At 45.3% G+C, this 14,173-nt stretch overlaps 2 protein-coding genes across 14 annotated transcripts in view; one reads left to right on the plus strand and one right to left on the minus strand.

Moving 5' to 3' along the window:
• Window positions 1-975: 975 nt before the first annotated feature.
• On the minus strand, window positions 976-9,620 carry Shox2 (SHOX homeobox 2). 3 transcript variants are annotated; one of them, XM_004834512.3, is made up of 5 exons: window positions 9,088-9,620; window positions 5,939-6,147; window positions 3,578-3,635; window positions 3,185-3,273; window positions 976-1,610 (listed from the first exon to the last, which is right to left on the minus strand). In XM_004834512.3, the coding sequence occupies exons 1-5, from the start codon at window positions 9,431-9,433 to the stop codon at window positions 1,353-1,355; spliced, it is 960 nt and encodes a 319-aa protein (XP_004834569.1). In that variant the 5' UTR covers window positions 9,434-9,620; the 3' UTR covers window positions 976-1,352. The 3 variants fall into 3 exon arrangements, with proteins under 3 accessions (XP_004834569.1, XP_004834568.1, XP_087042548.1); XM_004834511.3 differs by having other exon boundaries at window positions 976-1,646; XM_087186422.1 differs by lacking the exon at window positions 9,088-9,620 and adding an exon at window positions 6,530-6,665.
• Window positions 9,621-13,360: 3,740 nt separating this feature from the next.
• The window catches only part of Rsrc1 (arginine and serine rich coiled-coil 1), a 399,395-nt gene continuing 398,582 nt past the window's right edge, over window positions 13,361-14,173 (plus strand). For 2 of the 11 annotated variants that reach the window (XM_087186430.1, XM_087186426.1), the window contains exon 1: window positions 13,369-13,515. The gene's annotated coding sequence lies outside the window, so the exon portion shown is untranslated. Of the gene's footprint in view, window positions 13,528-14,173 lie in introns of all 11 variants that reach the window. The other 9 variants (XM_087186425.1, XM_087186432.1, XM_087186434.1 and 6 more) reach the window with 8 other exon arrangements.

Here is a 14,173-nt window from a genome sequence, read left to right on the forward strand (position 1 = left end):
AGGGGAGAAATAAAGCACTGTCCTCAAATAGGACTTCAGGAAACCAGCCAGAGGGAATACAAGAAAAAGACAGTGGAGTGAGCTAACACTGACTGAGTGCCTACTATGTGTCACGCACTATACAAGGTGGTGTATCTTCATTACTTCATTTGATCTTCCTGTTTTCTTTTTCCTGTACCCGCATTTTCTGCCCATCTCTATCTTTTTGGGACAATCAGTGTAAATTTTCCCCCTTTTGACTTTTTTTTTCTTTTAACCCCCCAGGATCAAAGACACGGCAAAGAAGATATATGGATGTGTATCAATTCCCGGATGCTTTTCCTACTGAAGATGAAAATGGGGTTGAGTGCACGTGAGTAAGGGGAGGGGGGAACACCATCAATGGAATACAAGTAACATGCAAACCAGAATTCATTGTCAGCAGTTCGGACAGTTCTGCCATAATAATTTCTCAGAGGAATCATTGTCTGTGGCATTGGGTTTTTTTTTTTTTTTTGTATTAACATCATTTTTCCCCCTTTGTCTTCATACTGTCTTCCCTCTTCTTACTCTTCCATACATGATGGGTTTAAACTCAAAGCATCTGATTCAACGTAAAAGGAGGCCCGCCTCTCTTATCAAATTTCTCGTATTAAAGTGAACTTCGCAGAAAAAGGTCAGTTTCAAAACCTGTGAACTTCCCAGCTGCGCACTTTTTTCATCTTAATCTTTAAATAAGTATACCTCTTCCTTCTGTTTTGCCGTTTTAGCTCATTAAAAAACCATTCATTTAACTTGGTACATCCCCCCCCCATTCTCTCGAGATTTGTCCAGGTTATTTTTCCATATTTTTAAATGTATAAAATACTTTAATTTTTTAAAACTGTTTTTTTCCGTCGTTCTCTCTCCGATTGCAGCTTATGTCAAATATCAATAAGAAATAAGCTCCCATTCTCTTTTTTCCTTTCTGGTTTGTCTTTTCTATTTTTTCTTTTTAAATCAACAAGATTTTTTCTACGCAAGAGTCCATCGCTGCAGCTTTGCCACGAGCCACACTCAGCGGTCCCAGCACTCCCTTGTCACCCAGTCTCTCTCCAGACTTCCCCAAACCTGCTCCTACTTAGCCAAATTCTAGGCCTGTGGGTAATACGGGAAGGTGCCACGGGGATGGTACGCTGGCGCCGAGTGGGATCCCGGGTCCCGCGCAGAGTCCTGCCCTCCGAGTCCGGGATGCAGAGAGAGAGGGACGGCCAGCGGGGCGGAAAGAGGGTTGGCTCCGGAGCTCTGAGGGGGTGACCGAGAAGCAGCAGGGCGCGGAGGGAGGGCAGGGTGGGCCCCGCTCGGAGGCGCAAACGTTGGCCCTTGCGTTGGCGTCACAGACCCAAGGCGGCCGCGTGCTTTTTGGCTTTCAGTCTGAGATCGGCGATGCTGGAGTTCTTGCTGGTGGTTTTGGCAGCGGCTGCCGCAGCCACTACTGAAGCGGCGGAGGCCGAGTCCGCGGCCAGAGTGGCAAGCGGCAGTCCGAAGGGAGGCGCCGGGAACATCATATAGGGCGCGTGCGCGGCCAGGTGCGGATGCAGGTGGTGGTGCGCGTGCGCCACGGCGCTGTCCAGCTGCAGCTGCGCCTGAACCTGAAAGGACAAGGGCGTCACGTTGCAATGACTATCCTAGGGTGACAACAGAATAGAAACAGAGCATTAACGGCGTCCAGCTTGGCTAGGGGAAAGGTTGGGGCAGGGGAACGAGGAAGGGGCGTTTGGCTGAGCAACTTATCTGGAGGGTGAATTTCTCAGCTTGTTGCTGAACCTGAGGGGCCACACGGATATTTTAGTGCCCACGAGTTCTCAAAACTCCTCTAGCTTGGGCTTATTTCCTTGGGCCTGGACACCTGTCTGCAGGAACGTGCTGCCCCCTCGAGACCTGGGCGAGTGAGTGGGCGACTGCAGTGTTAAAACATCACTCATCTTAAAGTCACAATAGTATGCTTAAAAGGCTCGGAGGGAGGGCCATTACCTTTCGCTCCTTACTCTGCCATACATCTCTTGTGCCACACTACTAAAGCACTTTAGTACCACCAAGCAGAACTTCTTTAGGTGACTTAGTGGGATAAAATTGTATCTTCACGATTGGCATAATTGTGAGTCAGCAATACTCCTCTAACTTTTAGCACCACCAGAATTATCTAGAAATCTTTAAAATGCAGATTCTGAATCAAAAGGTCTAGGTTGGGTCCTGAGGCTTTAAATTTCTAACAATCTTCCAAGTGGTGTGGTTCTGCTGGCCTGAAAATCTCCACCTTCTGAGTAGTACTAGTTTCCTTTCCTCTTTCTCCAAAAATTCTTTTTCAAAACTTCCAAATCAGGATGCCAAAATCCTGTGGTGGCAAGAGAGCTAACATCTCCCTACCACTTACTCTCAGTACATGTGCATACCTAGGTACCTTCCCAATTCAGGGTACTGGTGACAGAACTAATTCAAGACATCACAGTTGTGCCAAGCAGGGGTCCTAGCTAAGGATGGGGAAGGTCAGGCACTGGTTGGGAAAGGATTTTGCCCTTAGGCTTGAAGAGTGGGGAGTTCAGAGCACTGGGATTTCCCAGGATTAAACCATTGCTTCAGGCTGTCCTTTAAAAAATCTACTCTTAAAGGCTAAGAAAGGGATTGCAGAGACAGGGCAGCCCTGTGAAGACCAAGTCTTCCCTCTTCATTATATATGAAGTTTTGTTTGCAGAGATAGCTTTGTAAAAACAAGTCTGAGAAGAAAAAAAAAACAAGTCTGAGTTGGGCATACTTGTTTTTTTTTTCTTCTGCTAGAGACATGTAATGTGACCAAGAGATAGAAAATACCTAGAAAATAGAGGGTTGCCTGTGAAATACCTTAGGACTATATCCTCTGTATTAGATTTGACAAAATCTTAATCAAAAGGCATTTCCATTCTCTCCCCAAGTGCAATTTTTAGTGCATTTTTTAAAGGACCAGTTCCTGTCCTCAGGACCCTGAGGGGTTTCTATGAAAACAGAAAAGAATCAGCATTTGGTACCATGATATTATATAGATTTTTAAAGGGGAAAGGGTTCACTATATCACCTTGAAATCAATTCTTCAACTGCATGGACATTAGGCTCATAGGGGATATTCAATACTCCAAGCAAACATCCAGGTATTTTTACATTTAAAAACAGTTTATATGCTAGCTATACTTACCTGCTGAAATGGCATCCTTAAAGCACCTACATTAACATAGGGTGCAACTCTACAAGCTTCAAATTGGCTAGCCGCCCCTATAAGAACACCTGTAAAGAATAGAACAAAATACAATACTATGAGATTAACATTTCTAGTGTTGTTTTCTAGGGTTTCAAATGATGCCAAGATAGATTCCTTTGGAATTTGACTGTTACCTTTCTAAACTGCTGTCATAATTAAAATAAATATAATTGACTCTCAAACTTTAGGACTTTAATTAACTGTTTTAAAGAAGTCTCTGAAATCAAGGACAATTATTATTTTTAAGATATTTTTCTATCTTTGTATTAACAATATTCTCCCACTTCTCTTTATTTATAATAGCAAGTGTTCCTTGTATCAGAAGCATACCTTTATGGAGTTGATTTTCTTGTTTTCTACACTTAGCTCTTCGATTTTGAAACCAAACCTACAAGTTGAAAGGGAGAAAAAAAAACCTAGATGTTATGCTAAAAAAAGTTTTAAACTATAAGAATTCAATAAAAAGATTAATGTTTTAGGCAAGGCTTAAGAGATACAATAAGCAGTCTTTCGATTATATAAAACAGCCTTCGTTTCCAAGATAAAAATGTAAATGAAGTACAAAAAAGAAAGATTTCAAAAACTTTTATGAAATAAAAATTGTTCCTTGGTAAATCACTATTAGTCCTGGTTTCATCTTTCCATGCAACAGAGTCCCCAAGGCCTGAAACTCTCTCATACCTGACACCAATGTCATAATGGGTATAAATGTTTGCCCAGTTAAGACCTGTGAAGAATGGACTCAGTAATAGCCTATAATATTAATTAGCTCATCTTGAGGAAAAACCAAACACTAAAGCAAATAGTGACTGTGGGGGGAGGAGCTTGTAAGGGGAGAGAGGTAATTAGTGTCATAAAAGCCCTACTACAAAGAAGTTTAGAATTTCTCTGTTCCTCTGTGCAGCAGAGTGTAACACAGTAGCTGAATAATTGTGCCATTATCATGATAATCTAATTTGTTCCTAAAGAAAAAGCCACTGTTTTCAGTTAGGACAGAAAGGGTGCTTCTAGGAAATAGCTCTAAAACCTAAATAAAAGTGTAGAAGAAATAAAGGCCAAAATAAAGTTAACTTCTTGAGACAAAAAGAGGAGCACTTCATGAAAGGAGATTGGGGTATGAATCGAGTAGCTCCTGGGTACTATCTTCTCTTTATCCTCTTAAATAACTTGCAATTTTAGATGCAGTATGACAGATTTTTTAAAAATTCAAGTAAAGCTTGCTTTTATACTCCAGCTCCAATAGTACAGCATATTGATTGATTTACAAATTAAGGTTTTAAAACCCCATAAAAGGAAAATATTCCTTTAAAGCTTTCTCTGGTATGTTTTTAAAAGCAAGTGCCATAGTCAATGTGTATCTTCAAAAATTCCCCTGCTATTTAGTATAATAGAAGGGTAGATTTCATGCCAGGGTGGCATTCTTTGTGTAACTCACATGGCCTGAGGCTTCTTGACTCTTTTTTCCTAGAAGAGTTGGAATTGAGATACTATTACTCATAACCGTAATAATTATCACGGTTTCAAGGAGCTGCTATGCCTCTAGAGATCTCAGAGCACAGAGCAAATCAGGAGAAGCTTTAAAAGGAAGGCTCTGTTGTTGACGCTGTGATGACCAAGGCAGCCTATTATTACTTTTCTCCTTCAACATTACTGCTGGGTTTTTTCCCTGATCCTATTACAAGATGCGGAGAAGCCCCTTAAGAATTGCGCATAGTTCGGTACAGATGGTGGTCTCTGCGACCAGAGACCCAGGAGTATCTGTTACAGCGATACTTTGAAACAGCTGCAGATGTTCCAGCCTAAAACTGCTCCATGTGTTCCAACAAATAATGACCATCATTTTCTCCTATTTTATTATTTGAGCGGAAATACAATCTGAAACCTTTAAATTTGTTCCCCATAAAGCTGGAAGGATGTGTATACATGTATGTATATAATTTTCCTCCTTAATTGCCCCCAAAGCCTACTTTTGCTATTACATTCACCTCAACAACCAATAAAGAAAATCTGCTGTAATCTTAACTTCATGGTGTATGACATTTGCTAGGGGTCAGGTTTTGAAAATGCCACTATTAAGATATGTGGGTCGTTTTAAAATTGAGTTCCAGGTTCATTGCTTTGGTTAAGTGAACAAAGAGTTACCAAAACACATTCATTTTTCTGCTGTTTTACACACAGTTTGATATCAAGCGCTAACAGTAGACTGTAAATTTCTGCATGTAACAGTTGCTAATTTTCTTTATAGCCTGTACATCTATAAACCTAATTGGGATATCCGGTTGGCAAACCTAGTCCCCCAGAGCAGACTTTCAAGGAAACCCAATTCAGGCAAGCAAAATACTTGTTGTAACTTTTAAGGCATCCAGAGATAAAACGTTTTCTGTGGGATTTTTTTTAAGGCTTATAAAAGTAGGCCCATTAGGATTAAACCACATTAAAGCCAGCTCGAGGCGAGGGGGTGTGGTTTATAGAAACTCTGGGAACAAGCCCAGCACTGCTTTCTTCTGCAGAGAACATATGTTGGGACTGGGGGTATAGGACTAAGATCTACTTTACAAAATAAGACCTATAGTAAAAATATCCCTCCCCTTCTCATTCCACACCAGGCCCTTGAACCAAGCTGCCTCTCAACCCCGGTGTATCGGGTCTTCGCTCCCTGCGCCCACCCTCGACCTCCTGGAAGTCTGGTACCTGCACTCGGGCCTCTGAGAGCCCCAGTCTCTGGCTCAGTTCCTCGCGCATGAAGGCGTCCGGATAGTGGGTCTCGTCAAAAAGCCTCTCCAGCTCATTGAGTTGTTCCAGGGTGAAATTGGTCCGACTTCGTCTCTGCTTGATTTTGGTCTGGCCTTCGTCCTCCATCCCTTTCGCATCCTCTTTGCGATCCTTCAACTCGGGGGACACTGGAGGAGGGTGCCACGGACCAGACCCATGCGTGCATCCACATACCCACACACCCACACCCACACACACACCCACACACACACACACACACACGAACAAAAACAGCACAGCAAATCTAGTTACTAAATTTGTCTCAAGAAAGGCAGAAGATCCTACCCCCTCCCAGAATCCGATCCAGCCCCTCATCCTGCAAGGGATGAGGATTCTGGAGATATGCAAAGGTCATGCCTGCATGGCTGCCGGCGGGCCAAGGTGGACACATGGCCACCCACTCCTCAGCCCATCCCTTCGCTATCATCCCATGGTCCCCTGCCCTCCCTTTCGAACACCAAATACATTCCACCCATCTTCTCTCGAACTCACTCTCTCCCACACACTCACAGAAATCACAAGCGCCGCGCCGGGCCTCTCCCGAAGCGCGGTCTTGGTAGAAGAGCGCGGAGAGGCCACGCACTGGCCTTTCACGTCAGCCGTTCCCAGCGGGCTGGCCCCTTGTTAGGCCACCTCTCCCTGTCTCTGCTCCTTTGACTCCCACAAACTTGCTGATCTAATTTAGGGACAACTGGGCGGAAGGGTCGCAGCGGGGAACAAGATACCGGTGCTGCGCTGCAGCCGCTTCTCCCGGTGACCGCGTTGCCCCAGGGTTCGGGTCAGACCCTACGGATGGTTTCACCGGCGGCCAAACAGTTTCCGTCCCCCCTGCCGGACCCAAGTTGCTTAAGCACAGGCGCCCACGCCATGTTGGCGGCCTGGAGGGCTCGCCTCCCACTCAGGGCCAAAAGGCAAAGGGCGGAAAACCAGCCGCGGGTTGTCCGCGAAACCCACGGCTGCTTCAGTTCTGCCCTTCTCCCTCCCTGGTGGAAACGCAGACTGGACCCTAAAAGCTTAAACCCACAGAGATCAACAGGTTCAAGAGAACATTCCCGATCCTCGGTTTCTATTGGTTGCTTAAAGCCTTTTCATGCACCCAGCAGCTCGAATGTTTAATAAAATATGCATTTTCTCTGCTCTGTTCGCACACATCCGCTGTTACTTTGCTGTCCTCTTTCCTTTAAAAATAGGAGCTCTGCAAGGTGAGCATTCAGCCACCCAGTGATGGGGCCACCCGATAGATGTTAATATCTACATCTTGGCCAAGGGACAGTGATGGGGAGACAGCCTTATCAATTTAAGGTCCCGGATCCTTCATCTTCTGTGACAAACTCCTATATTTAAACTACCTGTGTTGAGTTTATATAGTCGAGGCTGTTTGCAGTTCTTTCCAACCCAGGATCTTGATCAATGTGGGTATTAAAAATCCTTTCCAAAAGAGTCAGTCTTCAGAGAAATTAAAATCTGCCCTGAGCTTGAAAATCAACAATACCAGGAACTATGCCTGCCCAGGCTTCAGACTTGAACTATGCCATCTGATGCACAGGCAAATCTAGGGCCTGGAATTGTGAACCCAAGGTTGGGAGACTGCACTAGGCCTTCCTGACAGTTACCTCATTACTTTTCAAATTTAGGAGAATGTGGTATGGGATCTAGGTGAAGAGTCTGGAGAGCTCAACTCAGCCTGGCATTCTAGCTAAGGTAATCTTAAGTGTTGCATTAATTTCAAGTTCTGAGTTCACTTTGTGGACATTTGTCTTTTGTCCAGGAATGAAGTAGATAATATTATAATAAACAGGACAGGTCAATTTAATAGGAAAATATTCCCATTGATATTGTAGTTACATTTCAACCAGAAAACATACACTTTTGATTCTGCAAAATGGGTGGGAATGCTTTGTCTATGTTTTGTCATTCACACAGAGGAAGCCCTCAAAGTTTTGGGGCATCAACGAGAAAAGTTTAAATTTCAAGTTGATTAACAGACTTAATATAATTTCTATTTTGTCCCCAAATTTCCACTTAATGGGCTGAACAAGAACAGACTGTGTTATAAACAACTTAATTGCTTGCTTAAATATGTGATTCTAAGCATGCCACATATTTTCTTAATTGGAAAAATATGGCAGTACAACACTTACCTCAGCACCAAGTGCCAAATTAATTTTATTGTTGAACTCCTTTGACTTGGTACAGGACGCTCCACCGTTTAGATAAACCCATTTCCTAACTAATTCTTCGTTGGCACCAAAGAATCACCCCATCCCCTAACACACACACACACACACACACACACACACACACACGACCAGAATAATAGATGATTAAAAGCAGTAAAGGAAAGGTGTAAATATTAAAACACAACATCCACCTCCAATCCCTGAATAGCAACCGAGACGTCTCGTCTCAGCCGGGAAAACGCAACCAAGCCTAGCTCTTAGCCTGCCTGGCCTTCGCTCTTCTTTCATACTTCAAAAGGAGTGGGAAGTTTGGGTCCCTATGATCCAGACATTCCGACTCTTTCGTTTGAGTTTGAAATGTCCTAAGGGCAGCTCCAAACCCCGAGGGCGAATTAGGGCGAAGTCAGTCTCAGTCCGTCAGTCTCTCTCTCTTCTGCCTTCCCTCTTTCCCTCCTACCCTCTCTGAAGCCTAGGGAAGAGGTTCCCGCGAACTCCAGGCTAGCTGTTAGCCTTAATCTGGCCCAGGGTCCAGCCACAGCCCAGCACTACTCCCCTCAGCCAGATCCTGAGTACTTCCACGCCCGCCCGCGGGCCGACTGGACTGCTGACCCAAGATCCAGCTGGTGAAAAACGCATTTCTGTGCAATGGGAGCATCCGGGAAGGATGCGCACAAATCTCCCACGCCTTTCCCCACACTAGGACCCCACCCACGACCGTGTACACCATGAACTCCCACCCCTCCACCATCACTCTAGTTTGCAGAGCTAGATCCCGGCCCTTCTCTGCGTATGGACCCCTCTCTGCTGGGCCTCAGGGTCCATTCCCGCCCAAGAGGAGGAGAGAAGGCGGGAAGGGGAACCGCGGCCGGGCCGGGGTCGGACCGTTACCCTCGGTAAGCCGCGGGCTGCCGGGCTCTCTGCTCCTCTCCGCGGCGCCCATGTCCAGCTCCCGGACGGGAGAGCGCCCTCCTCCAGCTCCTCCGCCTGCTCCTCCTCCTCCTCCTGCACCTCCTCCGCCTCCTCCGCCTCCGCCTCCTCCGCCGCCGCCGCCTCCGCCGGCCGCCCGGACTGCGGGACTGCTGCGGTCGTCTCGGCCCGGCTCAGCGCAGCCGCTTGGCTCCTTGGCTCCGCGCAGTGGCCCGCTTTCCAGCACCTCCCGGTACGTGATGGCCTCCTTCTTCTCCTTCACTTTCTGGTCAAAAGACTTGGAGACGAACGCCGTAAGTTCTTCCATCGCCGAAGCCTCTGGTCAGCCCCGCGCTCAACCTCACCCTGCTGAGCCCCGCTCTTTTTTTCCTTCTTCGTTTTTTACTGCTCCAGCCCCCCCAATAATAACACATCAATGGGGCAGGGGGTGGAGGAGGAGAGGGAGGAGGAAGAAGAAGAAAAAGAAGAAGAGAAGAAAGAAGAAAGAGGAGGAGAAGTAGAAGGAGAAAAAGAAGTAAGAAGAAGAAGAGGAGGAGGAGGAGGACGAGGAAGGGGGAGGAGGAGGCGAGAAGGGGCGGGGGCCGCAGGAGGGAAAAGGGAACTGAGGCTTCCCCGCCGGAGCGCGCTTGTTCAGTGTTAAGATCTTTGACAATTCTTCCCGGGGAGAGTTCAGATCTGATAGTGACGCTGCGCTTGAAGTCTCACTATTTATACTTCCAAAAGGCGGCCCCTTGTTCTGAGTAAATTACCTCCCCTTGCAACTCCGAGTGAGCCCCTTCCCGGGTAGCAGCCACGCCACTACGTGGGGGGTGGGGTGGGGAAAGAGGGAGGGAAAGAGGAAGAGGAGGAAGAGAGAGGGAGAGGGAAGGGGGAGACAGAGAGAGAGAGACAGACTGAGAGAGGAGAGAGAGGGGAGAGGGACGGGGAGCGAGAGAGAGCGCAGGATGGAGTCGGGGCGCTGGAGTGGGAGGGCAGCTGGGGAGGCTAGACGGGGTGGAGAGAGGCGGCAGGTCCCCGGCGGTTCGGGTTTTCAGATAGCCTCGGCCGCCAGTGGTCTTGGTCATTAATCCAGGATTGACAATAATTCCTAATTAATTTAATTAGGCGTGGATTGTGCGTTGGTGTCACTATTTAGTTAAACACTGGGGAGCTGGATGGACTCCGGGGGGGGCGGGGCCAAGAGGAAACAGACAAGTGCGCGGCTCCTGGATCAGTCTGGTGTCCTGTATACGACCCTACGTAGCCTCCCTCGGTGTCAGGGTGCTCCGCAGCTGCCCGGCCGCAAGATGCTGAGCCCTGGTCTTTGCGCTGCATCAGGCACCCAGCAATTAGTAGGCCCTGCATCTCCGTCCCGCATCCCAATCCTGCATCTCTGCCCCCTTCGACCCCCCGCAGCTTCACCACTCAACATCAACCTGGCCTCCCAAGCCTGCCCAGAGTCAGAATTCTCTGCAGTCTCCGACACGTGCTCCTTTAGGAGATTCCTGGCCCGCATTCAGTTTGAGCCCGGGTGTTCAAGCTCTTCGCCTAGGTCCGTACCATTCATTCCACTACTCACGTCTTGAAGTCAAAGCCCACTTCTGTGTGGACATATTCCACTTGAAGGGGCCGGTCGATTTAACATGTTTCCTAAGCAGCTGTTCCCTGACAGATCCCATTTTAAAGTGTTTCCTTAGTGCCTGGTCAAGGACAGCTGGACTTCGTTTTCTCTTTGAGGTCTCTGGATGCTCACTCTTGTCCCTTTTTACTCCCTGCACCCGGTGTATTTCTTAACTTCCTGGGAAACACTGTAGTTGGTTTCCTAACTTTGAAAAACAAAAGATTATCCTTCGAGTTTGAAAAAGCAAACAACGACATTAAATTTGTGCCCCGTCAAATTATTTTTATCGTGTACTACCCGAAAAGACTGGAAGAAAGAAAGCTCTCGCCCCCTCCTAAGATAGGATTTAATATTTCAAAATGATATTTCTGGGCCATTTTCATGGAAATGGTTGGTTATATGGGAGGAACATCTATATTCCCGACTCATTTGTTGACATTGTGCAGGGCAGGGCTTGCAGTGAGAAGTGAGGCTATGCAAATACCTGCAAATACAAAAATATTTATATATGCAAAGTTACATTTACTTGAGTGTGTAAACAGATTTTTAAGTGAGGCTTTGAAGACTTTTTCAAGTACAGAACACTGAATATTTATGCAATCTTTCTGATGTTAAAGAACTTTGTTCCTTATCTTGGTCCAATAGTAAAATAAAAGCAATTACAAAACATTAATATGTATATCTTTTACAAATAAGTTAGCAGATACCTTGAGAAGTTCAATCAAAACAACTTCAAGCATTTGTAAAAGGAGAACACGAGGATTTTTCAAATATGTGTACTTAGAGATTATATATAACTTTGTTACATTACAATACTCTGATTAAAGTGTTCATATTTGGTGAATTTATGGAAGATGAAATCATGCTTTTTAGAGATGTTACTTTGCTTTTTCTCTGAAGATAACTGTCCTTCTTAAACGTTTTCATTTTTGATACTCTTATGACAAATAATTAAGATCTTTCAGTAACAACAGTTTTTAAGAATTAATTATATGATTACTTGCTTTTATTATTCCACAGGACTCAAATATTCAAATTCCCAAAGTTATATGAATTTAAAAACATGATTTCATATTGGGTCTTGATCAGCTATTTTTAAACACTTTAATCCTGATATTATCAAAGAGGATTAATCATAAAACTTTAGTCATTATGAAACTCCATTTTAGAGATTACTTAGCAGAATGACCAGTTATAGATTTGGTATCCCAAGAGCTCACAAACTGAGGTGTTAACACAAATTTACAAATAACTGTAACACACATTAAAGTCTGATACAGGATCAGGAGACACTCCAGCTACTTTGTTGTTTTAGGTCCACGACTCTTAAGTCTGAACTCATATGTCATCTACTAAGTTTGAGGAAAAATGATCACTTTAAGGGTAATCAGGGAAGGCTAGACACAACTGTTGCATAATTCAGATCAATAGATTTTCCTATGAATTCAGTTTATTGGCTTATTTTAAATTTAAGAATGTTAGTATTAATATCAGATGAAGCTATGAGAAATTTAGTGTCTAATCACGGATTTTTAGTAGGCTAAAGGAAATTTTTCTTTTTAAATCAAGGTTTTAAAACCTTATTCTAATAAATGCTATGATGCTCTACTGATGTTGTTGCACATAAGAGCAAATATATTTTAGAGACAGGATATTTCAAAAAGCAGTTTTGGAATAAAGTCATCGAGGGCAAGGCTCAGCTGACAGCCTGTGGACAGATATACAGGTTCCAATAAAATTCAGGACCCCAAGGGCTCCCCACCTCTTGAATTATTTAAAACAAACATGTAATTTGGCATTTAAGTATTAAAACGATTCCCCAGAATTGGCTTCTTAAGGTACAGCTATTTATGAGAATATATTGTGGAGGTGATTTTCACCATTAAAATGTCTGTGGAAAACCGTAGCTTGGTTATCTAGCAGTTGTGAATGAACTGGTTTCACAATCGACCCAAACCAAAGCTAACAGTTTATCGCCTTAGCCGTGTTTCCTTACAATAAATAAGGAAAAATAATTTTCATGCAGGGAAAAATAAGTAATGTAGTTGTAGTATAAATTACAGAAAAATGCTAAATTGATTTAGTTTCTATTGGCTTAAATTAAAAATGTAAAACCCTATACATTTGATTTCTCTTCCAGAAGAAACTTTCTCATTCCGCATTGGGCTGATTTCTCATATTTCTTTCTCAACCAGCTACTTTAATCTGAGAATCTAATTTGTACCCAACTTGTGAGTCCCTTCACCTTCAGGACAGACGAAACACCAACTTTTGATGCATTTTCTGCACATCAGTCATTACAGTTTAATCACATACGACCCTATACAGACACACTTCTGTGATTTATTATTGTTGGTTGAGTCCCTCCATCCCCATAAGATATCAAATAAATGCTAAATGTGGGTGTCTTAAACATAACTTTGTATAATGCAGATTTGTTTACTGATTATCTGTGACGATAATGGCGATTATTAGATCAGTGAAATCCTCCATTCCCACGTTTATTGCTTTTTGGAAATAAGAAAATCTAGTTATAAAAGCATGAAAAAAACCCCCAAACACCTCAACAAAAAAATAGGCGGCGTGACAATCTACTCCCTCGGCATTCTAATGCCTGGCAACCCGCATCGATGCACTCGACAGCTCGGCTGACCCTGCCTGGCGCTGGAACCAGGAAGGCGCTGAGCTTAAATTGAAGCAAGTTTGGAGGACGCCGGTGGCGCCCTGATCTGCAGAAACATTTCCAGGTCCGCGGCGCTTGCACATCAGCGGAAAGTGCGAGCCCGAAGGTCGGGACCCAGGTGATTCGGGAATTCAGAACCTGGGGGGCGGTGCCACGGCTGCGGAGTTGGGAGGCCCTGCTCCTGCGTGTGGCGGCGCGGGGCCTGGCGCAGCCTGCGGCTCGAGCCGGCCGAGGCTATGCCGCGGCTCGCGCCCCGCGGAGCGACACTGTGCGCATGCGCCGCTCACTGGCGAGGGCCGGATTCTGGGTCTAGGCTAGGGCGGTAGGTGGTGGGTAGGGCCATAGGTGGTGAGCCGCCACAGGCCTCAGGCTTGGCCTGTCTGCAGGTGGTGGGAAGAGTTAGCCGACTCCTTCCTTGTCTCTCCTGCCCCTGGTCCTTGATCACAGCTCTTGGGTTTCCTAGTTCATTTGTACTACTAGCCTGGCGCTTCCTCACGGTGTCCAGGTAAATGGATAAAGAGGGAGGCTGCATCTTAGTGCACTTCTTCGCCACCCATCCTCTAGTGTACCTTAGATCCCCGCCCCCCCAATTCTCCTGTCGTTTCCCAGCTCACACCGGCTTGCTAGAGGAGAGATGGTGCAAGGTGAAATAGACCGTTTGTTTTGAAACACAACTATACAGTACTCGCCTTAAACATGCAGTCCTTTGATGTCTGGGTTTTGGCCATGTGACTCAAAGCATATGGCTACCCTGAACTCTACTT

The sequence above is a fragment of the Heterocephalus glaber genome, unplaced genomic scaffold (assembly GCF_053883595.1).
Source record: "Heterocephalus glaber isolate CG9 unplaced genomic scaffold, H.glaber_assembly_v1.0 deba00001504, whole genome shotgun sequence".
Taxonomy (NCBI): domain Eukaryota; kingdom Metazoa; phylum Chordata; class Mammalia; order Rodentia; family Bathyergidae; genus Heterocephalus; species Heterocephalus glaber.

Coding starts and splice junctions, on each gene's coding strand:
- Shox2 (XM_004834511.3), bottom strand. CDS start 9,433: ATGGAAGAACTTACGGCGTTCGTCTCCAAGTCTTTTGACCAGAAAGTG. Junction 6,148..9,087: donor CAGCCCGCGGCTTACCGAGG/GTAACGGTCCGA, acceptor ACCCTCCTCCAG/TGTCCCCCGAGTTGAAGGAT. Junction 3,274..3,577: donor AGAAAATCAACTCCATAAAG/GTATGCTTCTGA, acceptor TATTCTTTACAG/GTGTTCTTATAGGGGCGGCT.